This window comes from Pan paniscus, chromosome 15, assembly GCF_029289425.2.
Source record: "Pan paniscus chromosome 15, NHGRI_mPanPan1-v2.0_pri, whole genome shotgun sequence".
Classification (NCBI taxonomy): domain Eukaryota; kingdom Metazoa; phylum Chordata; class Mammalia; order Primates; family Hominidae; genus Pan; species Pan paniscus.
In genome coordinates this window covers 76160575-76188527 of record NC_073264.2, presented here as the reverse complement: position 1 = coordinate 76188527, position 27953 = coordinate 76160575, and the positions used below count along the sequence as shown (strand labels likewise).

Here is a 27953-nt window from a genome sequence, read left to right as displayed (position 1 = left end):
CACCTCCCGAGTTCGAGCGATTCTCCTGCCTCAGCCTCCCGAGTAGCTGGGATTACAGGCGCACGCCATCACACCCAGCTAATTTTTTGTATTTTTAATAGAGATGGGGTTTCACCACATTGGCCAGGCTTGTCTCGAACTTCTGACCTCATGATCCGCCTGCCTCGGCCTCCCAAAGTGCTGGGATTACAGGTGTGAGCCACCGCACCTGGCAAAAGAGAATCTTACAGAACCTATTCACTGGGAAGGAAGCCCTCATTTTAATGATTTTCATTCTTATGTGTGTTTCAGGACGACTGGGTTTGGATTCAGAAGAGGATTATTATACACCACAAAAGGTAAAATCAGAAGCAACTTATTTCTAAAACCTATCTTAAGTCGCACAGACTCCAATAATATGTCCTCTTTCCTTGGCTCTGTTGTATCAAGGTGTTTATTTCCGAAGTGTTTCCTGTTTGGGAGACTGACAATCTAGGATTCCTGATTTAGCACCCTGTGGTCTTGTCATCTGACCAAATCATAGAAAATTGAGAAAGTGGATACAGCGACTGTGGACATTGTGAAGTCACATCTTACTCAGGGATGACAGCTAAAATCAGCGTGTACAGCAGAAAAGTCACATATAGCTACAAATACCCTGGAAAACTCGAGAAGATACTGTAAAGCAGTATACTGTCTCTTAACCCAACACAGCCATTTTCCTCTCCTGTTTCTACAGTTTACCACCAGATGAAATATTAATAGTTGTTTTTGTTTAGCGGTCATGTTGCATGAAACATATTATCTAATTACTCTCAGCCTTGCCAGAGCTGGCCCTGTGAGAGGCTCACAGAGGCTGATACCAGCTCGGGGAAAAGCACAGTCACATCTCTCCCACCTACCCTAGGGCACAGGCTTGCCCATTGGAGGGTTGGCTAAATCAGCTATACCATTTATTGTTACCAGTGTTTTGGGTTTTCTGTTTTCTTTTTTTTTTTTTTCTTTCCTTGGGAACTTTTAGCCAAACCAGTTTTTATTTATATTTTAAAAATTAAATTATTATGCATTTCTAGGGACCATCCTCAATGGGATTCCCAGCTGTTCCTTTTCTCCTGGAAAGGCTGTGGCAGAAACTGAGGGTTGAGGTTTCAGGTTTTACACACATCCATTGTGACCCCACACATGCATCACCCCATCTTCTCCAGTCCTGTCTAGTTAGCTGTAAAAAGATATGAGCATTTGGAAGTCTTAGATATTACCTCAGTACTCTGTCACCTCTCCTATAAAATGACCAGATTGGGACCCCACAGGGCTATTGAATTTCTGTAACTGTCAAGCAGCCTTCCATCTCAAAGGACAAAATCAGCAATGAATTGAAGCTTCTTTCTCAACTTTTTGACAAGTCACCCTAAGTAGGACCTATTACTAAGACAAACTGAGAGGGGGCTGTCTTGTTTAGTTGACCTGGAACTGTCACCTTTTCTTTGATATTATAAAACTTGAGCTCTTCATTGACAATAGTAGCCTTGACCGGGCACAATGGCTCACGCCTGTAAACCCAGCACTTTGGGAGGCCGAGGCGGGCAAATCACTTGAGGTCAGGAGTTCGAGACCAGCCTGGCCAACATGGTGAAACCCTGTCTCTACCAAAAACACAAAAATTAACTGGGCATGGTGGCACACGCCTTTAATCCCAGCTACTCAAGAGGCTGAGGCAGGAGAATCGCTTTGAACCTGGGAAGCAGAGGTTGCAGTGTGCTGAGATCATACCACTGCACTCCAGCCTGGGCAACAGAGCAAGACTCCACCTCAAAAAAAAAAAAAAGAAGAAAAGAAAATAGTAGTCTCAGCCAGGCGTGATGGCTCACACCTGTAATCCCAGCACTTTGGGAGGCCAAGGTGGGTAGATCACCTGAGGTCAGGAGTTCGAGACCAGCCTGGCCTACATGGCGAAACCTCATCTCTAATAAAAATACAAAAATTAGCCGGGCATGGTGGCATGCACCTGTAATCCCAGCTATTTGGGAGGCTGAGACAGGAGAATTGCTTGAACCTGGGAGGCAGAGATTGCGGTGAGCCAAGATCGCACCACTTCACTCGAGCCTGGGCAAAAGAGGGAAACTCTATCTCAAAAAAAAAAAAAAAGAAAAGAAAAAGTAGTCTCTAAGACACTAGGCAAACCTGAAAAGAATAGAGCAGTCCTCACTTTCCTGTAGTCATTCTGCTAAATGCAGCATGCCTCTTTTGAAAGAATTTGAGAGCTTTTTTTCTAATACGAATTATATATTTGGGATTTCTTTTTCTGATTTTTTTCTTGCAGGTGGATGTTCCCAAGGCCTTGATTATTGTTGCAGTTCAATGTGGCTGTGATGGGACATTTCTGTTGACCCAGTCAGGCAAAGTGCTGGCCTGTGGACTCAATGAATTCAATAAGCTGGGTCTGAATCAGTGCATGTCGGGAATTATCAACCATGAAGTGAGTGTCCTGATTGGTGTTCTAACCACATCATCAGAATTTCTCTAGGTTGGAATTTCTTTGAGATGCCATTATTGGTTAGTGACCATGGAATTTGACTTTAGTTATGGTCTCATAGGCATTGTGTGCAGCAAAAGAAGCCAGCCACAAAGAGTACATGCTATATAGCTCTATCTGTGTAAAATTTAAGAACAGGCAAAATTAACTTATACTGGCAGAAATCAAAACTGTGGCTACTTATTGAAGGAGGGGTATTAACAGAAGAGGTGGAAGGGATCCTAGAGTAATGGGAATGGTCTATATCTTGATCTGTAATGGTTATACAAGTATATGTATATAGAAAAATGTGTCAAGCTGTGTGATATTTTGCAGTGTGTTATACTTCAACAAATAAATTGATTACAAAGAATAAAATGATGAAATTCAGCTTTTACCTTACTGAAATAGGAACAAGCAAATTAATGTTATAAAAAAAACATATTTCCATGTATCACCTTCCTGGAGTTTTTTTGATTGATTGGAGTTTTTTAGATTTCTCCCAAATCACTGATCCTGTTTAGGCTTATCGAATGTAATTACCATTCTGTCTTCAAAAATGTTAGCAAATTCACCACTGATATTGTCTTAGTTTCCTTTTTTTTTTTTTTTATTATACTTTAAGTTCTAGGGTACATGTGCACAACGTGCAGGTTTGTTACATATGTATACATGCGCCATGTTGGTGTGCTGTACCCATTAACTCGTCATTTACATTAGGTATATCGCCTAATGCTATCCCTCCCCCCTTCCCCCACCCTATGACAGGCCCCAGTGTGTGATGTTCCCCACCCTGTGTCCAAGTGTTCTCATTGTTCAATTCCCACCTATGAGTGAGAACATGCAGTGTTTGATTTTTTGTCCTTGCAATAGTTTACTGAGAATGATGGTTTCCAGATTCATCCATGTCCCTACAAAGGACATGAACTCATCCTTTTTTATGGCTGCATCTTAGTTTCCTTTTTGTGTTAATATAATGAGTTTTGTCATTTTCCAAAGAATAAAATTAAGAGACAGAAGTTTTCTGACTCAATGAAAAAGGTAAGAATTAATTTTTAAGCAATCTAAAGTAGTGATTTTCAATTAGGAGAGTACAAACTCAGGGCAAGGCTGGAGAGAGTGTCTTTGTAGTTTGAAAAGAAATATTCAGTTGCCGGGCGCGGTGGCTCATGCCTGTAATCCCGGAACTTTGGGAGGCTGAGGTGGGCGGATCACGAGGTCATGAGATCAAGACCATCCTGGCTAACACGGTGAAACCCCGTCTCCACTAAAAATACAAAAAAAAAAACAGCCAGGTGTGGTGGCAGGCACCGGTAGTCCCAGCTACTTGGGAGGCTGAGGCAGGAGAATGGCGTGAACCTGGGAGGCGGGGCTCGCAGTGAGCCGAGACCGCGCCACTGCACTCCAGCCTGGGCGACAAAGCGAGACTCCGTCTCAAAACAAAACAAAATAAACAAAAAAAAAAAATTCAGAATTACTATTACTTGATTTATGTTTTCATTATAGCAGTGGATTTGTTGTGAAATTTTAAACTTAAATGAGAGGATTCTTTTTTAATACTAATTCAAAGGGAACATGAGTTTTAATTAAGTTGAGAAACACTACCCTATAGATGAAATTAGATCACAGTAAGCTGATTCCTTTATGGGCTAGAGACAGTCCTCAGGACTTTAATTCTTTGCCCTGCCCTGCCCTTCCCTGCCCTTGTTAGATATGCAGAGTGTATAACCAAGGTAAATGTCAACGATTCTCTCCTTATATAAATACCTTCTGGGATGGAAAGTTCATGTTTTATAAACCCTAAGTCAGAATCTAAAACTTTGGTTGTCAGAAAGTTCTGCCTCATGTGCTGCATTCTCTGATTACATATTGAGCTTATTTCCTCTTGTTTTCTGTTGGAGATGGAAAACTACCTGGCACCCTCTTCTTAGTAATATAACTCACTTGAAAGGCCTTTTGGTCACCAGGACTTTTTTCCAATCTCAGCCTGATTTTCCCTCGATTTTCTTACCTCATGCATCTGCTTTGTGTTTTATTTTGTTTCAGGCATACCATGAAGTTCCCTACACAACGTCCTTTACCTTGGCCAAACAGTTGTCCTTTTATAAGATCCGTACCATTGCCCCAGGCAAGACTCACACAGCTGCTATTGATGGTAAGTTGATTTACAACTGTATCACATGCCTTAGTAGCTGAGCCTCTTTTATTCTACCAGGTATTAGGTTTTCTTTATATGTATGTCATCCCGATTTCCCCTGAAAATCTAGTATTATTTCATTAATGTATTCAGGTACATATTTTTATTGATAATTATTATAAATGCATAATAAATACATCCTTTTATGAGAACACCACACCTATGATTCCAGACACCTGTTGTCTCTGATTAGCACCTTTTATAAGTATTCTAAGGTAGTACTCATTTTTCTCACTAAAAATACTGTACTGGAGAGAGAATACAATATTGAGTCGCTGACTGGATCTAATTGGTTATAGTGCCTAGATACTGTATTTGTCCTAGGTCCGGGATCATGTGGCTAGTTTTGTATTTGTATATTCTAACAACCGGAAGCTAATCCATGAAGTCTGCTTGGCTGCATCTTCTCTAGGTTCCAGGACTCATTTGTGCCTTGTTATTTCTTTTTGCTTCTCTCTCAGAGCGAGGCCGGCTGCTGACCTTTGGCTGCAACAAGTGTGGGCAGCTGGGCGTTGGGAACTACAAGAAGCGTCTGGGAATCAACCTGTTGGGGGGACCCCTAGGTGGGAAGCAAGTGATCAGGGTCTCCTGCGGTGATGAGTTTACCATTGCTGCCACTGATGGTGAGTCTGTACATATCATTTCAAGCTTTCTGGACACATGGCTGTGTTTCAGTTCTTGGCTGGGAAAGAAATGGACTAGTTATTTGTATAGCTGAATTGTGGATGTACTTTTTTATCTGTATTAAACTGGTGGCCGGTTATATATATTGAGCTTTATTAACTTTTCATGTGTTCAACATAGTGATTGTTTTTAAAGGCCAGATTTCTAGATAATGATAGGTTAATGTTCTACATTCCTCCTTTTTTCATTTCAGCTTTCACTTTTTTGGTAAAATGTTATAAGAATTATTAAGTACTTCTATATAACTTGCCCAGTATCTTGTTGATTGATTTCAGTAAACATTGATTGGATAGCTGGAGAGAACAGCATATTTTCTCTGTTGGCTGGGGTCACCTGTACTGCAGTGATGTCCATAGGGACTGCTAAGGTTTGAAGGGCTGCTTTCCTCTATATTATGTATCTCTCAGATTTCTGAGTTGGTCTAATTGATTTTTCTCCTCTCTTTTCTCTGAGACGTTTTTTTTGTTTGTTTGTTTGTTTGTTTTTTGAAACAGAGTTTCGCTCTTGTTGCCCAGGCTGGAGTGCAATGGCGCAATCTCGGCTCATCACAGCCTCTGCCTCCCAGGTTCAAGCGATTCTCCTGCCTCAGCCTCCCGAGTAGCTGGGATTACAGGCATGCGCCACCACACCCGGCTAATTTCTGTATTTTTAGTAGAGACGGGGTTTCTTTATGTTGGTCAGCTGGTCTCGAACTCCCAACCTCAGGTGATCCGCTTGCCTCGGCCTCCCAAAGTGCTGAGATTACAGGCGTGAGCCATTGTGCCTGGCCTTTTTTTGTTTTTTTTTTTTTGAGATGGAGTCTTGCTCTATTGCCCAGCCTAGAGTACAATGGCGCGATCTTGGCTCACTGCAACCTCCACCTCCCGGGTTCAAGTGATTCTTGTGCCTCAGCCTCCTGAGTAGCTGGGACTACAGGCACAAACCACCACGTCCAGCTAATTTTTGTATTTTTAATACAGACAGGGTTTCACCATGTTAGCCAGGCTGGTCTCGAACTCCTGACCTCGTGATCTGCCCACCTCGGCCTGCCAGAGTGCTGGGATTACAGGTGTGAGCCACTGCACCTGGTCCTCTGTGGCTATTTCTTTCCGCAGTATTGTGTGGTTCCTCACTCCTCTTCTTTTTTTTTTTTTTTTTTTTTGAGACACAATCTCACTGTTGTCGCCCAGGCTGGAGTGCAGTGGCGCGATCTCAGCTCACTGCAACTACCGCCTCCCAGGTTCAAGCGATTCTCCTGCCTTAGCCTCCTGAGTAGCTGGGATTACAGGCACTTGCCACCATGCCCAGCTAATTTTTGTATTTTTAGTAGAGATGGGGTTTTGCCATGTTAGCCAGACTGGTCTTGAACTCCTGACCTCAGATGATCCACCCGCCTTGGCCTCCGAAAGTGCTGGGATTATAGGTGTGAGCCACCACGCCTGGTCACTCCTCTTCTGTACTGCTGCTTGTTGCTATCCTACATTCCCTTCCTTCTTTGCTTGATTTTTTCCTCTTTTTTCTTTTTCCTGTGTCATCATCTGAACTTCTAAATTTTTGTAGCCACTTTTTTCACTTGACTGGTAACAACTCACATTTCATTTTCTCTCTTTTTTTTTTTTTTTGAGACAGAGTCTCGCTCTGTCACCCGGGCTGGAGTACAGTGGTATGATCTCGGCTCAGTGCAGCCTCTACCTCCCGGGTTCAAGTGCTTCTCCTGCCTCAGCCTCCCAAGTAGCTGGAATTACAGGCGTGTGCCACCATGCCCAGCCAATACATTTCATCTTCCTATCTTTTGACTCATCAACTTTTTTGTTGTTGCTTGTGCTCTGAGATATCCTTGTTTTCTTTTGGTCCATGCCTGTTCTGTACTCATGAGGGGTCTCAGGGATATTGTCAATGAGGTGATCTGTTACCATATTTAAATAAACCAGCATTCAGAACAGCACATTAACTCTCTCTGCTTGTCCCAAAATAAGGGACTTTAAGGAGCAAACTGTTTAGGTCAGACTTGGATAAATGGAAACGTTACACAGGACAGTCAGGATGTCACTGAAGATAAATTTAGTGCAGCAACTGCAGTAGCACTTTCTGACAGGGCTTCAGAGAGCTCATGTTTCTTGAATAGATCTGTGTAGTTCATGACTTTAACTTCAGAATGAGGAATGTAAATTTGGATTCTGTGGCTGGGCATATTACCTTTTGATGTTCCTATACTCCTCTGAACTGTACTTGATGGCCTCATTCATGTCCAAGTCCTCTTTTAGGCTCTAGGAATATAGAAATGAGTCTCAGAAAACCCCTGCTTTCAAGGAGCTCACACTCTAGTAGAATAGGGGACTAGCACAGGCAGGTGTTAGGTGCTATAATAGCAGCAGCCTAGTCTTCTAAGTCCTGGAGTACCCCAAGGCTCACTTGTCTCTCCAAAGTGAGCTCATTCCCTTAAATTCCCCCTATACATTGACTGCTTTATATCACCAGGCTTGACCTTCAGACTCATTTATTCAACAGCTCCTCAACTTGATGTCTAAATTTAGGGTGGGCCATATAACCCAGTTATCTTAGACCTATCCTGATTCATGCCTTCATGCCTGTTGTCCTGGCTTAATGATTAATAGCCACCCTGTTTCATTTTTTTAAAAAAGGCTGATTTGGATAAGAAGTTATAGGCATCTCAGACAAACTTAGTATACTCAAAATCAAACTTCTGATTTTCTGCCCAGATCCGTACCTCCTGCAACCTTCCTGTCTCACTAAATGGCAACTTCCTCCTATACTCCACATCCCATCCATATTGGTTATCTTCAGAATAAATCCAACCACTTCTCACCATCTCCACTACAACTGGTCTCCCTGCTTCCATCCTTGCTCCCCTGCCATCAGTTCTCCTCAGTAGACAGAGGGATTCTCTTAAATAACTACTGCTCAAAACCTCCAGTGATTTCCTCTATCAGCCAGTAAGTGCCAGAGTCATCACAGTGGCCCAACTGGCCCTATGTGAGCAGGACCTCAGCCACCTCCTGACCCCTTCTGTTATCCCGTCCCTTCCTTTACTTTGTTCTAGCTGCAGGGGTCTCCTTGTTCCTTGTTTGTGCTGCTGACATTACTTTTGCTGTTGCTGTTCTCTCTGCCTGGAAACTCTTCCTCACTCCAGTAGGATCTCTGTTCAAGTGTCAGAACTCCTCTGACCTACCCTATCTAAAATAATGATATCCCACCCCACTGTTACTCTTTGTTTCCACTTATTTTTCTCCACCATTTATCTTCATAGCATTTATCACCACCTTAAATATTAGGTGTATATTTATTATTATCAGTCTCCCCTACTAGAATGTCAGTTCCACAGGGCAAGGACTTGGTTTTGTTCACTGCTCTATCACCCCATGCAGTACCTGTCATGAAATAGATGTTCAGTCACTGTTTGAATGAATGACCGATAAAAAGTTGTTGAAGAAAAAGGTGAATGATTGGATGAATGAATGAATGAATGGCAGTACATAGGAAGAGTGGGCATTTTTACCTGAATGGAATCAGGAAGAGTTTAGGCTTTATATAGGAGAATAAACAGCTTTCCGTTGTTTAGTACATAGTGGGAAGTCTTTCTAGCTCTAGGATATAAAGATGGGGAACCCGGAGAATTGGGAAGCCAGTGTTCTGTTAAATGGTCTGCTGTTTAACTTTTTTCCTAGATAATCACATTTTTGCCTGGGGCAATGGTGGTAATGGCCGCCTGGCAATGACCCCCACAGAGAGACCACATGGCTCGGATATCTGTACCTCATGGCCTCGGCCTATTTTTGGATCTCTGCATCATGTCCCGGACCTGTCTTGCCGTGGATGGCATACCATTCTCATTGTTGGTAAGAGTTTCATATGTCTGGGGTTGGGATGGCTTTGACAGAGGAGGGACCCACATCTGAGTACTGTTAGTCACATTGTTGGAAACAGAAATGTCCTGAAGAAGCTATTTCTGTAAGTCTTGTAATGGTCAAGGATGCCATGCCTAGTGGTGGGAACAGAACATTGTCATTTCCTGGAGCTTCGCTATGTTCCATCTCTTGATTATTTTTTAATATAAGTTTGGGCTCTGCCTCCCCCCTTAGAATTGATTTTTTTGGTTGTTTTTTTGTCTTTTTTTTGAGTTGGAGTTTCACTCTTTTCGCCCAGGCTGGAGTGCTATGGTGTGATCTCGGCTCACTGCAACCTCCGCCTCTTAGGTTCAAGCAAATTCTCTTGCCTCAGCCTCCCAAGTAGCTTGGACTATAGGTGCCTACCACCACGCCTGACTAATTTTTGTATTTTTGGTAGAGACGGGGTTCCACCACGTTGGCCAGGCTGGTCTAGAACTCCTGACCTCAGGTGATCCACCTGCCTCGGCCTCCCAAAGTGCTGGGATTACAGGCGTGAGCCACCGTGCCTGGCCCTAGAATTTGTTACTTCTAATCATCCACCAATTAATTTGTTGTCTGTGCTCATGCTTTCATGAGAAACATTCAGTACATCCTTTAAAAGAAACTTTAAATTATAAGCACTTTCTGCATAAAGATTACTTTGTTATGAACTACTTTATAAATGCCTGTGTAAGGGTTTATAAGTCTACTTTTAGATCAGTGGTTTGCAGCCTTAGCAGCACATACATTAGAATCCTTGAGAAGCTTTTTTTTTTTTTTTTTTTTTTTGAGACGAAGTCTCGCTCTGTCGCCCAGGCTGGAGCGCAGTGGTGCGATCTCAGCTCACTGCATCCTCCCAGGTTCAAGCGATTCTCCTGCCTCAGTCTCTCAAGTAGCTGGGACTACAGGAGTGTACCACCACACCTGGCTAATTTTTGGATTTTTTAGTAGAGATGGGGTTTCACCATATTAGCCAGGCTGGTCTTGAACTCCTGACCTCATGATCTGCCTGCCTTGGCCTCCCAAAGTGCTGAGATTACAGACATGAGCCACTGAACCCGGCCAAGAAGCTTTTAAGAATACCATGGTCCAGACCCTATCCCTGACCAATTAAATCAGAATCTCTGGGGTGGAACCTACGGACCTATGCAATGTTACTTCCTTTTTTTAAATTTTGAGACAGAGTCTCACTCTGTTACCCAGAATAGAGTGCAGTGGCACAGACACAGCTCACTGTAGTTTCGCTCTCCCAGGCTCAATTGATCCTCTCACCTGAGCCTCCCAAGTAGCTGGGACTACAGGCCAGTGCCACCACACCTGGCTAGCTTTGTATTTTTTTTTAGAGATTGGGTTTTGCCATGTTGCCTAGGCTAGTCTCAAACACATGGTTACTTTTTAAAACTTCCCAGGTGATTCCAGTGACCAGCCAAGGCAGACAGTTGCTAATGTAGATAGTGAATATACTTAGAATAGCAAGTGGTGCTTAGCTTATGATACTAATTTCTAAAACTGTAAGTTATAGTTCTAAAGTTATCTGGAGTCAAGGAGAGCAATTATCTCCCTATCCTAGTCTTCTCTCATTTTTCTTGCCTATATCTGTATACAGTGCTTACCTACCAAATATTTTTTCTCAGAGAAAGTATTGAATTCTAAGACCATCCGTTCCAATAGCAGTGGCTTATCCATTGGAACTGGTAAGTACCAATGTTTCAGGTACCAGTGGTTTTCTGAAGTGTGGGTCTTTTGGTTAGATTCCATGTAGACTCCAAAACCCAAAGGAAAATGGGAAATGTCTTTGGGAAGTGAGGAATACAGTGGTTAAGAGAGAAGATCATATTTTGTTTGGTTTTGCAGTAAGTTATAACTTTTACATTGTGGTCAGAGAGACAGTACATCATCTTTGCCTCCAACGCATATGCAAGTAATTAAGTAGCTTGCCCAGTACTGTAATATGACTTATGTATTACTCCTTTCCTTACTATTCTAGGGGGTAATGAGTCCTCTACTTCCATGGTATTCCCAGGGGTATTCCAGTCTAAAGAAATAGTTCACCAAAACAGGCACTCAGAATAAAACTCGGCTAAACTTTCAGTGTGGTTAGGAGAATCATCCCAAAGATCTCTGATAGATTTCCTTTGACTGCTGTCTTCATGGTTCTCTATTATTGGGGACCATGCCAGGAAATTGAATCTATTTTCCTTTTTGGTTTTCTACCTGCTAGAGTCCCTGTAGTCTTTGATGTCTCAGAACCAGGATTCTGATTTATTTTATTTATTTATTTATTTTGAGGCACAGTCTTGCTCTGTCATCCAGGCTGGAGTGCAATGGCGCAATCTCGGCTCACTGCATCCTCTGCCTCCCAGGTTCAAGTGATTCACCTTCCTCAGCCTCCCAAGTAGCTGGGATTACAGGCATGCACCACCACACTCAGCTATTTTTTGTATTTTTAGTAGGTTTGGCCAGGCTGGTCTCAAACTCCTGGCCTCAAGTGATCTGCCCACCTCAGCCTCCCAAAGTGCTGAGATTACAGGCATAAGCCACCATGCCCAGCCCAGATTCTGATATTGTTTGGAATCAAAACACATAAACACCCAGAATAAAAGCAGATTAAAGCTGGGCACAGTGGCACAGCCGTTAGTCCCAGGTACTCAGGAAGCTGAGTCAGGAGGATTACCTGAGGCCAGGAGTTCAAGGTTACAGTGCACTATCATCACGCCTATGAATAGCCACTGCAATCCGGCCTGGGCAACATAGCGAGACCCTATCTCGAATGAATGAATAAATACATAAACAATCGGTCAATCAAACAGATTAAACCTCCAAAAAGAAACAGCTGAAAACATGATCTAGACTTGTTGAACTTCAGTTTACACATATACACTGACTTATTACACCATATTATATATAGTTAAGTAGCCCATTGCTTGGCATCTCTGTTTATGTATATTAATATCTGTCAAAACTGACTAAAGATCTTTCACTAAGCACAGCAGTTCTACTACAAGTTTGTTTTGCTAAAACAGTATTTAAAGGAAAAACATAAAATTAAAAGCAAATGTCCATTGTTGGGAAGATGTAAACTCGAGGAAGAGCAGGGATTTTTGTCTTTTTTATTTATCATTTTATCTACTTCCCTAGAACAGTGCCTGGCAAATGGTAAATGCTCAGTAACTATTTGTTGATTAAATGCGTTGTAACCATCCATTGGAGTGGAAGTGAACATCTCCAAATATTTCCATAATGTGAAATGTAAAAAGCAAGTTGCAGCAGACTACATGCCTTTTTATAAAGTTTAGAAACAAGTAAAATAGGCTGGGTGTGGTGGCTCACGCCTGTAACACCAGCACTTTGGGAGGCCAAGGCAGGCAGATCACAAGGTCAGGAGATTGAGAGTATCCTGGCCAACATGGTGAAACCCTGTCTCTACTAAAATACAAAAAAAAATTAGCCAGGCATGGTGGTGCACATCTGTAGTCCCAGCTACTCGGGAGGCTGAGGCAGGGGAATCGCTTGAACCTGGGAGGCAGGGGTTGCAGTGAGCCACGATTGCGCCACTGTACGCCAGCCTGGCGAAAGAGTGAGACTCCATCTCAAAAAAAATAAATAAAAGTAAAATGAATAGTAATGTATTATTTAAGGATGCATGAAGGTGATGAAGTTTTTAAGAAGAAATGATAAATATAAAATTAAACAGAATGGTTTCATCTGGGTAGGAGGCCAGAGAAGAAAGGAATTCACAAGGCAAATACAGTGATATAGGTAATGCTCTAGTTCAGCAGTGTCCCGTAGATCTTTTTGCAACAATGGAAATGTTCCATATCTGTGCTGTTCAGTATAGTAGCTACCAGCTTTCTGTGGCTATTGAGCACTCCAGAGAGTGGCTTGTGTGACTGAGGAACTGAATTTTTAATTCTCTTTAAGTTTAAGTGGGCACATATGGCTAGTAACTCATATTGGATAGTGCAATTCTAGTTCTAGTGGCAAATAGACCTATGTTTATTGTTAGACATGAAAATTTACACATATGTTAAAATAGTCTTAGGTATATCTAAAATGCAGCATAATCTTAAAAAGCCATTTAAAACAAAAAGTAAGCTTCAGAACTCACTTTGGTAACTATAGTTCTGCTGCTTCCGTAGGATCTCAGCATGACCCAGTTAGTCCCCAGGCCAGCACAGCAGGTGATAATTAACCCTTCTTTACATTTAGCCTCAGAAAATACCAGGCATCAGAACAAGGATCCCTGAGGAGTAAGAGAAAAAAAGAAAATACCAGGCAATTTTTTTTAACTTTGACAGATTAATCTTCTTAATTATATTTTTCTTTGGCCCATATTAAAATTCAGTTTCATTTCCTGACCACACATCAGCTAGTCTTCATTAAGGTTGCTTGGAATATGCTGTATGATATGAAAGAATCAGCCATTATATTATAAAAATTGATACAGATAGTCATCAGAGAATGTAATGTTCACATTAAATTTTGAAGAATTGGCCGGGCGCAGTGGCTGACGCCTCTAATCCCAGCAATTTGGGAGGCCGAGGCGGGTGGATCACTTGAGGTCAGAAGTTCAAGGCCAGCCTGGCCAACATGGCGAAACCCTGTCTTTACTGAAAATACAAAAATTAGCCAGGCATGGTGGCGGGCACCTGTAATCCCAGCTACTCAGGAGGCTGAGGCACGAGAATCACTTGAAGCCAGGAGGCGGAGGTTGCAGTGAGCCAAGATCGTGCCACTGTACTCTAGCCTGGATGACAGAATGAAACTGTGCCTCAAAAAAAAAATTGCCGGGTGCAGTGGCTCACGCCTGTAATCCCAGCACTTTGGGAGGCCAAGGTAGGTGGATCACCTGAGTTCGAGACCAGCCTGGCCAACATAGTGAAACCCCGCCTCTACTAAAAATACAAAACAGCTGGGCATGGTGGTGTGTGCCTGTAATCCCAGCTACTCGGGAGGCTGAGACAGGAGAATTGCTTGAACCTGGGAGGCAGAGGTTGCAGTGAGCCAAGATCGGGCCACTGCACTCCAGCCTGAGCAACAGAGGCTAGACTCAGTCTCAAATAAAAAAAAAAAGTTGAAGAATTCAACATTCAGATTTTCCCCGGACAGGGAGTTAATGGTAAGTTTACCTGGCAACTTTAAGAGGAGTTTGGCTCAAATATTAAAGACCTTTTTATATAAGATAAGTGTCTATGGAGGATGCTGGAATCTGAATGTATCTCTTAAAGAAGCAGAGTAAGCATGGGTGCTAGATTTGGTGGGCTGTGGTTGGGGTGATTGTTTGGTAATGCTTTTAGAATATTGATAACCTGCTATGGATACAAGATAAACAAAGTTGGTAAATGGAAGTGAAGTTCATTATGAGCATCCTGATATACAAATACAACTATACAAAATTACAAAACATAGTTTGTATGAAAACCAAAAATTTAGTCCCTAACATTTGACTTGCACTGTTGCCATTGCACTTCATGCAGCTTATAGGCACCTTTCCAGGGTAAGTAGGGTTGTCAGATGGTAAATCTGTCTTGCTGCATAGCAAAGCTGTCTATTTCTGTGCTGTATATCTGTCAGTGTTTCAGAGCTCTAGCCCAGGAGGAGGCGGCGGGGGCGGCGGTGGTGAAGAAGAGGACAGTCAGCAGGAATCTGAAACTCCTGACCCAAGTGGAGGCTTCCGAGGAACAATGGAAGCAGACCGAGGAATGGAAGGTTTAATCAGTCCCACAGAGGCCATGGGGAACAGTAATGGGGCCAGCAGCTCCTGTCCTGGCTGGCTTCGAAAGGTAATTCCTTTGGAAGAAGTAACTTGGATAAAATATGTGGCCCTTTGCAGGAACTAGAAAGAGCTGTCAGGGTCTCTCAGTTTTCCAAGTACCTAGTAAACTGTTGTGCATCCTGAATCCAGCCTTCTGATTTCTACCTGGAAAGAAATTGCCTAATCACTAATCCTTTTTTCTTTCCAAAAAGATAAAAAATGTTCTCATACCCTTGTTACTTAAGTGAATGTATTATAAGTTACTATAACCTACCTTGATGGCAGTTTTTGTAGTACATGTATATAAAGATTAAGCTTACAGATTTTATACTGTCATTTATAGAAATGGAATATTGGAGCAATTGGAATGCCTTACAATAGGAAAATGGTTGATGAAAGTTGAGATACAGAGAGTAAAAATGTTGGATTGGGCACAGTGGCTCATGCCTATAATTCCAGCACTTTGGGAGGCTGAGGCAGGAGGATCACTTGAGCCTAGGAGCTTAAGACCAGCTTGGGTAACACAGCAAGACCTTGTCTGTACCAAAAATTTTAAAAATTAGCCAGGTGTAGTAGTGTGCACCTATAGTTCCAGCTACTCAGGAGGCTGAGGCAGGATGATCACTTGAACCTGGGAAGTCGAGGCTGAAGTGAGCCGAGCTGTGCCATGATTGTACCACTGCAATCCAGCCTTGGTGACAAAGCAAAACCCTGTTCAAAAAAAAAAATAAGAATGTAAGAATGTTGAAGTATATTTATTTTCATGGAAAGTTACTCACAACATATGGCTATGCAGAAGAGGATGATATATCTGTATGATCTCATTCTTTTAGGAAATATGTAACACACAAAAGAATGTCAGCAAGACTATGTATTGACAGTTTTTAAAGTGGTTGTCTGTAAGTGATGGAATTGCTGGTGAATTTTATTAGTTTCCTTTGCCCATTTGTATTTTCTCATTTTCTACAGTAAATATTTATGGTTTGTGAAATTTTAAATTTTTTACCAAAAAAAAAAAAAAAGACCGAGCATGATGGCTCCCACCTGTAATTCCAGCACTTTGGGAGGCCAAGGCAGGAGGATTGCTTGAGTCCAGGAGTTTGAGACCAGCCTAGACAACATAGGGAGACCCCATCTCTATAAAAATTAAAAAAAAAAATAAGGCCAGGGCCAGGCACGGTGGCTCACGCCTGTAATCCCAGCTCTTTGGGAGGCCAAGGCGGGAGGATCACCTGAGGTCAGGAGTTTGAGAATAGCCTGGCCAATCATGGTGAAACCCCATCTCTACTAAAAATACAAAAATTAGCCTGGCAACGTGGCTCACGCCTGTAATCCCAGCACTTTGGGAGGCCGAGGTGGGCGGATCACAAGGTCAAGATATCAAGACCATCCTGGCCAACATGGTGAAACCCCATCTCTATTAAAAATACAAAAATTAGCCGGGCGTTGTGGCGCACGCCTGTAGTCCCAGCTGCTCAGGAGGCTGAGGCAGGAGAATCGCTTGAACCCAGGAGGTGGAGGTTGCAGTGAGCCGAGATTGCGCCACTGCACTTTGGCCTGGTGACAGAGCGAGACTCCGTCTCAAAAAAAAAAAAAAATCAGCTGGGCATGGTGGCACGCACCTGTAATCCCAGCTACCTGGGAGGCTGAGCCAGGAGAATCACTTGAGCCCAGGAGGCGAAGGTTGCAGTGAGCCGAGATCGCACCACTGCAGTCCAGCCTGGGCGACAGAGTGAGACTCCATCTCAAAAAATAAATAGATAAATAAATAAGGCTGGGCGAGGTGGCTCACACCTGTAATCCCAGCACTTTGGGAGGACAAGGCGGGCAGATCACTTGAGGTCAGGAGTTTGAGACCAGCCTGGCCAACATGGTGAAACTCTGTCTCTACTAAAAATACAAAAAATTAGCCAGTTGTGGTGGTACACGCTTGTAATCCCAGCTACTTGGGAGGCTGAAGTAGGAGGACCACTTGAACCTGGGAGGTGAAGGTTGCAGTGAGCCGAGATTGTGCCACTGCACTTCAGCCTGGTGACAGAGTGAGATTCTGTCTCAAAAAAATAATAATAATTAGCGGGGCATGGTGGCACATGCCTGTGGTCCTAGCTACTCAGGAGGCTGATGTGGAAGGATTATTTGAGTCCCAAAGGTCAGGACTACAGTGAGTCATGGTTGTGCCACTGCACTCCAGCCTGGGCAACAGAGCAAGACCCTGTTTCAAAAAAAAATTCTGTAGGTTTAAAGCTCCCTGTCTAATAAGACTAAACTTGCTAGTGATTTGAGGAGCGTGAACAGAGGAAGCAGCATGCTGTTCTGTCTGCACCTTTAGCCTCAGCTTTCAGCAGTGTGGCAGCCAGCCTCACTGACACTTCCTTGGAGCGTCCCAGCTCACTGAATAGCCTGTGTAGAATAAGCATGTTGGAGTGACACACCAGAAACTCCAGCCTGTGTTCTTTGAGTTTGCCTTTGCATCACTGTTTCTCTGATGAAGGGGTGGCAGTTTGTTCACAGGTAGGCTGTGATATGTTGTTAACCACAACTGTCTTGCCCACTAGAGGGTGCTGAAGTCATGAGAGAGGGAAAACTATAGCAAAAAGAAGGGAATTTGGGAGGAAGCAAATACTGCAAACAGACTAATGAGATTCTTTCTCATATACATAGGAGCTGGAAAATGCAGAATTTATCCCCATGCCTGACAGCCCATCTCCTCTCAGTGCAGCGTTTTCAGAATCTGAGAAAGATACCCTGCCCTATGAAGAGCTGCAAGGACTCAAAGTGGCCTCTGAAGCTCCTTTGGAACACAAACCCCAAGTAGAAGCCTCGGTAACTGAGCTTTTTGCCTTTGAATTACAACTAGGTAAACAGTCACTGCAAGCTCTGCCTGGTTCTTCTGGCCTCGCTCTAGCTTTTGGGTTTCAGCTGCCCTGCATCAACTCATTATACTGTCTATTCAGCAGTACTTAAAGCCTCAACCCAAGACTAAACTGAGTTGCCTCAGAAAGGTATTTATCCTTCCAAATTTCTGACAGGCTAACACCTTTCTAAAGGGATTGTCTTTTCCCTCTGCCTCAGAAATACCAAAATTCAAATTCAGTTTTTCATGACGCTGGCAGGGTGGGTTAGAGGCTCTAAATATAAGAAAGAAGTAATACTGGTAGTTTAGTGAGGAAGCAACACATGTACACCTAACCTTGGTAAAAATGACATTGTGGTAAATACCTCAGTAAAACTATAAGCCAAGGTCATGAAACTTTTTCTATAAAAGGCTACATAATTATTTTAGACTTTTCCTATTAAAGGCCACATAGTAATTATTTTAGACCATTTTAGACAGAAATGTGTACAGCCTCTTTTGCAACTACTCAACTCTGACATTGTAGCACAAAAAGCAGCTTCAAGTAATACATAATGAATGGGCATCCTTGTGTTCCAATAAAATTGTATTTACAAAAACAGGCAGTGGGCCAGAATTGGCCCATGGGCTATTTGTTGAACCCGCCTATAAAAAAAGTACAGTAGAAAAGAGAAAAATCCAGACTAGGATCATCAGAAAGCTTCCCAGAAGAGGTAATAATACCTTTGAAAGTTCAAGGTGAATGTTTTAATTTCTCTGTCAGTTCACCTTCTTAAATTGTGTTGGTGGTCCTGTTTACTGACCACCTCTCAGATCTTTTCTAAAGTGTGATTCACTGCATATCATGAATATTGACCCTTTGGGTCTGTGATCTGAAAGACTTGTTCCAAACCAAATCATGCTTTTCCCTACTTCAGCATTTTAAATGAGAAGATACCAAGGTGCTTTAAAATTTTTCACAAAGTCCTCCAAAATAGATGATTGGTCTCCCACCTTGGCGTAATGGGGACTGAGGCAGAGAGTTCACTTTCCATGTTATGTCAGTGCCCATCGCTGTTATAATCCTAGCATTTCTGTTTCTCTTACATATATTCATGTGTATATATGATTTATCTTGTTAATTTAAAAGTAAAATCTGATTGCACTTAGAGGAAGTTTGGATTGAGGAGCTATGACACCTGGGCAGAACCTCCTGCAATCTCCTTCTTGTCTCTCCAGTCACCTCGGCTGAATCCTGCAGTAACCTGTGCTGGGAAGGGAACACCACTGACTCCTCCTGTGTGTGCGTGCAGCTCTCTGCAGGTGGAGGTTGAGAGATTGCAGGGTCTGGTGTTAAAGTGTCTGGCTGAACAACAGAAGCTACAGCAAGAAAACCTCCAGATTTTTACCCAACTGCAGAAGTTGAACAAGAAATTAGAAGGAGGGCAGCAGGTGAGAGCATTAAAAGAATAATCCAATTTCTAAGCCTGTTTTGAAGAATCACAGAAACAAAACACGAAGTACTGAAATAGACTTGTTCCTTTGCAGGTCCTTACTTTTTTTTTGAGACGGAGTCTCACTCTGTTGCCAGGCCAGAGTGCAGTGGTGCTATCTTGGCTTACTGCAACCTCTGCCTCCCGGATTCAAGCAATTCTCCTGCCTCAGCCTCCCGAGTAGCTGGGACTACAGGTGTGCACCACCATGCCCGGCTAATTTTGGTATTTTTAGTAGAGACAGGGTTTCACCATGTTGGCCAGGATGGTCTCGATCACTTGACCTCGTGATCCACCCGCCTCAGCCTCCCAAAGTGCTGGGATTACAGGCGTGAGCCACCGCGCCTGGCCGATCCTTAGTTTTTAATGATACCATTTTTGTAATTATAATCCCAGAAGCCTTGGGCCTTGTTCAGGCACCTAGATTGAATCATTTTCATCACTTGCATTGCTTTTTCTTAGTGTATGTTTTTTCTTTTACAATACTTAATTACATACCTCTGAAAATACAGACATTCTCCTGAACAACCACAATACTATAACCACACCTAAAAAAATTAATACTAGTATTGTCAATTCTCATCTAGTATCCAGCTGATACCTCAATTTTCCCAGTTTTCCCCACAAAAAATGTCCTTTATAACCATTTTTTATCAGACTAGAATCCAGTCAAGAATCCCACATTATATGTATGTCTTATTTCTTTTCATCTAAAACAGCTCCCTCCACCACCATCACCTTTTTTAAATTATTTTATTTTTATTTTTATTTTATTTATTTTTTTTTTTTGAGACAGTCTCACTCTGTTGCCCAGGCTGGAGTGCAGTGGCGTGATCTCGGCTTACTGCAACCTCCACCGCCCGGGTTCAAGTGATTCTTCTGCCTCAGCCTCCCAAGTAGCTGGGACTATAGACGCTTACCACCATGCCCAGCCAATTTTTGTATTTTTAGTAGAGATGGGATTTCACCATATTGGCCAGGCTGGTGTCAAACTCCTGACCTCGTGATCCACCTGCCTCGGCCTCCCAGAGTGCTAGGATTACAGGTGTGAGCCACTGCGCCAGGCCTTATTTATGTATTTATTTTGAGACAGGGTCTTGCATTGTCACCAAGGCTGGAGTGCAGTGGCACAAACGTGGATCACTGCAGCCTTGACTTCCCAAGCTCAAGTGATTCTCTCACCTCAGCCCCCCAAGTAGCTGGAACTACAGGCATGTTCCACCATGCTCTGCTTCACCTTTTAAAAAAATACTTTTATGACATTGACTTGTTGAAGAAACCAGGGCAGTTGTTCAACAGAATGTCCCACATTCTAGATTTGTCTTGTTTTCTCAGGGTGTTGTCTAACTTGTTTTTCTGTCACCCTGTCTTTTCTGAAAACTGGAAGTTTAACCTAAGGCTTGATTAGATTCACATTAAACATTTTTAGTGAAAATACTTCAAAGGTGATGCTGCTTGCATTATTTTTCGAGAGCCATGCTATTGTTTTATGTAGAGGGAAGTAGAAGCAGAGAAATAGGGTTAGGCCCTTGGCTTTGCCATTTGCCAGCTGTAGGTGTTTGGGCTACTTTGTTTTCTCTGAGCCCTGGTTTCTCACCTGAAAGAAAATAATAGACACCTTGTATGGTTCTTTGGAGGATTAAATGAACTAATGTTTATGAAATTACTTTAGAAAATAATATACAGGCTGAGCACGGTGGCTCACACCTGTAATCCCAGCACTTTGGGAGATTGCTTGAGCCCAGGAGTTCGAGACCAGCCTGGGCAACCTGGTGAAACCCCATCTCTACCAAAAATAAAAACTAACTGGGCATGATGGCACACGCCTATAGTCCCAGTTATTCAGGAGGCTGAGGTGGGAGGATCACCTGAATCTGGGGAGGTCAAGGCTGCAGTGATCCATGATCACACCACTGCACTTCGGCGTAAGCAACAGAGCAAGACCCTGTCTCAAAAACACACACACACACACACACACACACACACACACACACACACACAAGGTAAGATTGGCAGCTATAGCAGGGAGAAGATTGTTTTGCCCAGGACTTTTTCCATTTTAAAACTAAGAGTTCTGCATCCCAGGAAACCCCGCAGTCCTGGACAAACCTGGATAGTTGGTCACCCTACCTGCAGTAAATATAAAGGTATGGACTGTATCTAAAATAGTGCCATGAGCGTCTCACAAGATCGTGGCTACAAATCCTTAGCCACGCCTTAGCCAATGCCTTAGAAGTTGGCATTGAAAATATAGTACTGAACTACTGCTGTGACTAGGTGGCACTGTTGCTAATGTGGAACTGTGTTTTATCCGGACAGGTGGGGATGCATTCCAAAGGAACTCAGACAGCAAAGGAAGAGATGGAAATGGATCCAAAGCCTGACTTAGATTCAGATTCCTGGTGCCTCCTGGGAACAGACTCCTGTAGACCCAGCCTCTAGTCTCCTGAGCCTATAGAGCCCCCAGGAGACTGGGACCCAAAGAACTTCACAGCACACTTACCGAATGCAGAGAGCAGCTTTCCTGGCTTTGTTCACTTGCAGAAAAGGAGCGCAAGGCAGAGGCTCTGAAGCACTTTCCTTGTACATTTGGAGAGTGGCATTGCCTTTTAGATAGGATCTAGGAGTGATTTTATTGTTTTGGAGAATGGAAGGGCCCCCATGGCCCTGGCTTTGTCATCAGTGACTGCCATAGCAACAGCAGCTCTGTACCTCATCTGTTGATCCCACCTTTAAAGAGGAGACACAGTGCTCACCTTAATTGCGCTGGTAGCAGCTTATATCCCATGTATCATTTTCACCATTGATTGGAAGCTGCCTTGGGAATTCAGTACCAGGCATTACCCCTCTGGGTGGGAGAGGGAAAAGTGTAAAGTTGGAGTGGGCTGGAGTCAGGTGTGGCCCGCCCAGTGTCCTCTGCAGAGTGGTGAAGTAGTCTGGCCCTCTTGGGAGCCCTGAGTCCAGGAAAATATGTCTGATGGAATCAATCTAGGGCTTGTTTCGGAAAAGTTCAGTTACTCTGTGCAGCTAAATGCTTTAGGAGGAAAGGTAGGCTTAGGTTGCTTTTCCTCTGAGGGTTGATTGAAATTTCTTCAGTGAGGAATAGAGAAAGGGCAGGACCCTCCTCATCACACAGCTGGTGTTTCAGGCTGTGACCAATGCAGGGTGGGATTTCCTAACTGTGGATGAGGGGATGAGGTGTCTCTGAGGGATGAGGTGTCTCAGAGAATTGAGTCCATGGGGCAGTCAGAATAGCCTTAAGAGAAAATCATGAAGGAGAAGAGGTCCTCCTTTAGCTGCCTCTACTTGGTATCTTAGAGAGGGTTTAGAGGGCTCTCAGTCTTCTGCCCGTGAAAAGACTTCTTTGAGCCTCTGCCTTCATGGCTCTTAGGGTTCTGATCTTGATATCAGCAGCCCCAACCACTTTCTTTCTGTATGTCTAGTCAGTATTTTTCCCCTTTTGGTGTTTTATGAAGCCATGTGATAACGAATGAATCTGTATCATTTTTCCTACCTGAGTGGCCCAAAGCCAGCACCAAACCCTGGGAGTCCCTGAAGCCTAACAGAACAGGTAGAACTTGCAAAAGGAATTTGGCTGAGAGCTCACTTCTAATCCTGTACTCACTGTGTCTTTGTAGATAGAAACAAGCTAGCCTTACCAAAGAGAAATAGTGTCATAGAAGAACAAAACTTCATATAGAAAGTTCTAGGCATGTATTTGATGGTTTCCTTAAGGATGTGAGCTTTGTATTTCCACCTAGCCTTGTAAAATGTTCCTGTGGTATTTTGTGTCACACATCCTACCTTTGATGAGTCTCACATCCCACCTTCCTACAAACAGCTAAATTAATTTTGTTTCATTTTCCCCAGACCAAAATGTTTGATAATCTTTTCAACATTGTGGGAGGTCCTGTGCAATGGAAATTTTGCCGTTTCTCCAAAACTGGTGGCATAAAGGCTGATGCTTGGGGAGAACCCCATTGCTCGGGACAGGCAACTCTGTTCAATGGGATCTTCTTTGGTTTGATGTTCCCATTGTTTTCTCAGTTCTGGGAAGCCTAGTACATTAGTACTAATGTAATCACTGAAACCTTTTCTTGAAATAAGGGAAGCAGCCAAACTTTGATTAAAGTTGCAAGTTCTGGGGACTTGCGGGGGTTGTCATAAACTGTAACAGTGGGTTTTGGTTCAGCATGTAAATGCAACTTTGATTTTCTTGAGGACCGATTGACCTGTCATGTCCCTGTATCATGCTCATCATCTCAGCAGGCCTGAGAGGCTGGGTCAGTTTGGGTGTTCATCATGAGGATTGCTTCTGCCATGGAGCTGATGGACATGGGCAGGTTGCTGAGAAGGTGGGGTGAAAGTGAGTGCCGGGGATGGGTGAGTGCCCCTGGTCTTGTTCATAGAGGAGCCTTTCCCTAGCAGTGGAATGCTGTGGTCATTTTCTCTAGCATATTCCCTTGGGAAGTCTAGATTTGCTATTAATCTGGCTGAGAATCTAAGTTCTGTGCCTTAGAGACAGTTTGCACTTTCCCATATTGTGCCTGGGACAGCCATATGATTTTTTTTCCCACCAAACAAGTATGCAAACAGAAACCAGTTCAAAGGGGGATGGAGTAAAAGATGAGGCAGTAGAAATGCCTTTGAATGGTTTTCTGTAGCTAATTCTCTTTAAATTTTGTCCTGCTTTTTTTCTTTATGCAGTGCTAGGTGTTTTAAGTTTTCTAGTAGTATTGCTTTTGAGTTACAGTATAACCTGAGTTACTCCTCTGCTCTAACATTGTTGCAGAAGAACTAGTTTATTGTTAGCCAGGTTGCTTGAAAGGTTGAGAGTGGAGTGGTTTGGCATTTCTGTTTTAAATAAACATTTAAGCTCTTAATCAGTACTGTGCCTCAGTAAGCTTGTGCATGGACCTTAGTCTCTGGGGATAAAACATCCAGATTCTAGGCCTCCGTGAATCTTTGATTCTGTGAGTCTTTACATAAATAATGTTCTTGGAACAGAAACAATGCAAGGGACATCTGCACAGAAATATTCTTTGCTTCTCTCCAGTTTCTTATTCTTGCCAGCAGAATCATTGCTGCTGCTACAGCTTTTTTCCCAAAAATGTCTAAAAGTGCCGAAAGTGCAGAGGGAGGGAAAAAATGAGCCACTAAAAGAAGGATGATCCTTTCTTCTACCTACCTCCACAGTCTCAGTGGGGGCCTTTCCAAGTGATAATGCCAGTTTATGGTTTGTAAAACTTTTCCTTCAAAGAGATTGAACTGAATTTGGTCTCCCTGGCATAGCACAGCCAAGTTACAACTTCTCTTGGCTGAGCATTTCACTGAAGTTTAAAGCAAAAGTACACTAAAAAATTTCATTTCACTTGCCATATGTTCACAAACATTCATAATAGAACAATTCAGGGGCAAGAATACATTTTAAATAAATTCATTCACATGAAATCCCTAAATCTCCAAAAAAGTATTCATGATGGTCAGGGCAGAGTGGGCTGTAATCAGCACTATAAAACATGTTCCTAACTGCTGCAAAGCCAAAAATCATTTATTGTTTCAGTGATTAACTGTGGAAATAAACACGCTGATCATTAAACCTCACAGAATGATGAACATTAGGGAGAAAAACTCCACTATGTCACATCTCTGTTACCACCTGTGTAGCTGTGGAGAGTGATAAATTGATAATGAAAGCAAACGTTGGCCAGAAGGTGCTGTGCTGCATTACATACATTGCTGTTAAGAAATACTGTCTCGGGCCAGACGCAGTGGCTCACGCCTGTAATCCCAGCACTTTGGGAGGCCGAGGCGGGCGGATCACGAGGTCAGGAGATCGAGACCATCCTGGCTAACACGGTGAAATCCCGTCTCTACTAAAAATACAAAAAAATTAGCTGGGTGATGTGGCGGGTGCCTGTAGTCCCAGCTACTCTGGAGGCTGAGGCAGGAGAATGGCGTGAACCCAGGAGGCGGAGTTTGCAGTGAGCTGAGATTGCGCCACGGTACTCCAGCCTGGGCGACAGAGTGAGACTCCATCTCAAAAAAAAAAAAAAATACCGTCTTGGCAGGACAGGCGCGGTGGCTCACGCCTGTAATCCCAGCACTTTGGGAGGCCGAGGTGGGCAGGTCAGGAGTTCAAGACCATCCTGGCTAACCCAGTGAAACCCCGTCTCTACTAAAAATACAAAAAATTAGCCGGGCATGGTGGTGGGCGCCTGTAGTCCCAGCTACTCGGGAGGCTGGGGCAGGAGAATGGCGTGAACCCGGGAGGCGGAGCTTGCAGTGGGCCAAGATCACTCCACTGCACTCCAGCCTGGGTGACAGAGCGAGACTCCGTCTCAAAAAAAAAAAAAAGAAATACTGTCTCGGCGCATCTGCATACATTTTTAATGAAATGAGTTTCCACATGAGTTTCCCCATGAAATTTCTCCTATGGTGTAACCTTATGAACTTTAGAATTTATAATGTTTACTTGCACTAAACATTTCTTGGATAAAGTTGTATAAAATACAGACATTAAGAAGCAGCATGCATTTACTGTCATCCTCTGAGCTATCCAGGAAGAAATTCAGATTTTTTTAAAAAAAGGTTCTTATCTCTTCCCAGAGACCAGATCAAGATAAATTTAAAAGATGAAAGATATTTCTTTTTTTTTTTTTTTCTTTTTTTTTTTGAGATGGAGTCTTACTAGGTCACCAGGCTGGAGTGCAGTGGCGCGATCTCAGCTCACTGCAACCTCTGCCTCCTGGGTTCAAGCAATTCTCCTGCCTCAGCCTCCCGAGTAGTTGGGACTACAGGCGTGCGCCACCACGCCCAGCTAATTTTTGTATTTTTAGTAGAGACGGGGTTTCGCCATGTTGGCCAGGATGGTCTCGATCTCTTGACTTTGTGATCCGCCCACCTCGGCCTCCCAAAGTACTGGGATTACAGGCATGAGCCACCATGCTCGGCCTTGAAAGATATTTCTAATATAACCAAGGCCTAAACATGTAGAGATTAAAGGGAACACTTAAAGCATTGACTGTTGTTTTATTTCTTTAGCAAAATGAGAGCAAATAACTGCTTCCTTTTTAGAAAGCACTCCCCACATATAACAACAATTTGTTCTCTCTGGAGGGCCCTGATCTATGACCTTACTAACATCCAGGGATCCCAAATCCAGGTGCCTGTGGTACCAGGCAGATAAGGTAAAGAAGTGAAGCAGGCCAAGTGAGACTGCAGTGGTCTGGTGCTACCATTCCCATCTGGAGGAGCATCTGATTCTAAACCCCACCCAATTTGTGCCATGCGGGTTGCTGGCCCAGTGTTTCCAGAACTTCCAGTTTTTCAAGAGATGTTCCATATCCCAGTTTTTAAATGTCAGATCATGTTATGAATGCTAGGCCAGCCAAATAAAACATCTGTGGAGCAAAGCAATCCACATGTTGCCATTTTGTGACCTTGGCCACAGCTTATTCTTGCCATCTATTGCAATGTACTGGTTTACATTCCCACTTAAAGTGTACATTTAATTGAACTTGCCTAGGGAATGTACCTATTAGGTTAAATATCCATTATCTCTGTGTGAGGTTTCCTTAAGGGGCTAACCATAAAGCTTTATTATGTGATACCTCCTTTCCTTTGGAACAATTAAAAAGAGTGCAAAGAAATGTGTGCTCCTATTTAAATATATAGGATTTTTTCCCAGCCTGTGTCCTGCAGCTTCACCGCTAAAGCCTTAACTCACATTTCAAATTGGTCTGATCTGTTAGCCCAATTTTTTTTCTTTTTTCTTTTTTTTTTTGAGATGGAGTCTCACTAGGTCACCAGGCTGGAGTGCAGTGGAAATGGAGCAAGAGTGAGTGGCCATTTGTTACTTAGTAAAATAGGATTTTGTTGTCTGTCTAGCCCTGTTGACTAGCTCAAATTGAGCAGTTTTTCTCCAGTATTTTAAACTAACAATTTGAGTAATACAGAACAGTAATCCTAGGATTTCTATCTGTTGTGCTAACTTCACTCCTATCTGAACTGATAATACTCTCGCAGACATTAACTTACCAGTTCTGTCATTTCACTAGTGTAGGACTCACTCATCTTCTTGTTTAATTTTAAATCTCCAGACCTCACTAATTGAGGGTCTAACTTGTGCTAGGCAATATTCTACACAGAGAAAATTAAAAAGATTTGATCCCTTTCCCTTCAAAGTTTACTCTCTGAAATAGAAGTTGACTATGCTATAATTGCCAAGGGCATGTGACACTGTGCAGTGTCCCAGCTTTGTTTTGTTTTGAGATGGGGTCTTGCTTTGTTGTCGAGGCTGCTCTTGAACTCCTGGCCTCAAGCAATCCTCCCACTTCAGCCTCCCAAAGTGCTGGGATTATAGGAATGAGCCACCATGACCAGCCTGTCTCAGCTTGCTTTGATGGTAGATTTTGCTGCCTCTAAACAGTCATTTAGCCAAACCGATTTGAAAGTAGAATGCTACTAACAGCTAAAATGGAGGTTTCTTTCTTAACATATGAAACCCATTAGAAAAGAACAAGTAGAGAGAAGTATAATGTGTTTCCCCCACAACACCCATCCCTACCCTGTAAAGTACATAAAGATCTTTCCTTTATTACACAGTACACCATAGGGAAGGTTTAGGAGACA

General features: G+C 43.0%; 1 protein-coding gene across 3 annotated transcripts in view; it reads left to right on the top strand.

The window, feature by feature from the left end:
- The window catches only part of NEK9 (NIMA related kinase 9), a 45678-nt gene extending 21476 nt beyond the window's left edge, over nt 1–24202 (top strand). For all 3 annotated transcript variants that reach the window (XM_003824178.5, XM_008977921.4, XM_034937868.2), the window contains 10 exons: nt 292–338; nt 2300–2455; nt 4538–4646; nt 5150–5311; nt 9038–9208; nt 10873–10932; nt 14813–15021; nt 17655–17816; nt 19066–19278; nt 21639–24202. In XM_003824178.5, coding sequence (XP_003824226.1) covers nt 292–338; nt 2300–2455; nt 4538–4646; nt 5150–5311; nt 9038–9208; nt 10873–10932; nt 14813–15021; nt 17655–17816; nt 19066–19278; nt 21639–21761 — 1412 coding nt within the window. In that variant the 3' untranslated portion in view covers nt 21762–24202. The remainder of the gene's footprint in view (nt 1–291; nt 339–2299; nt 2456–4537; nt 4647–5149; nt 5312–9037; nt 9209–10872; nt 10933–14812; nt 15022–17654; nt 17817–19065; nt 19279–21638) is intronic.
- Nucleotides 24203–27953: the final 3751 nt, after the last annotated feature.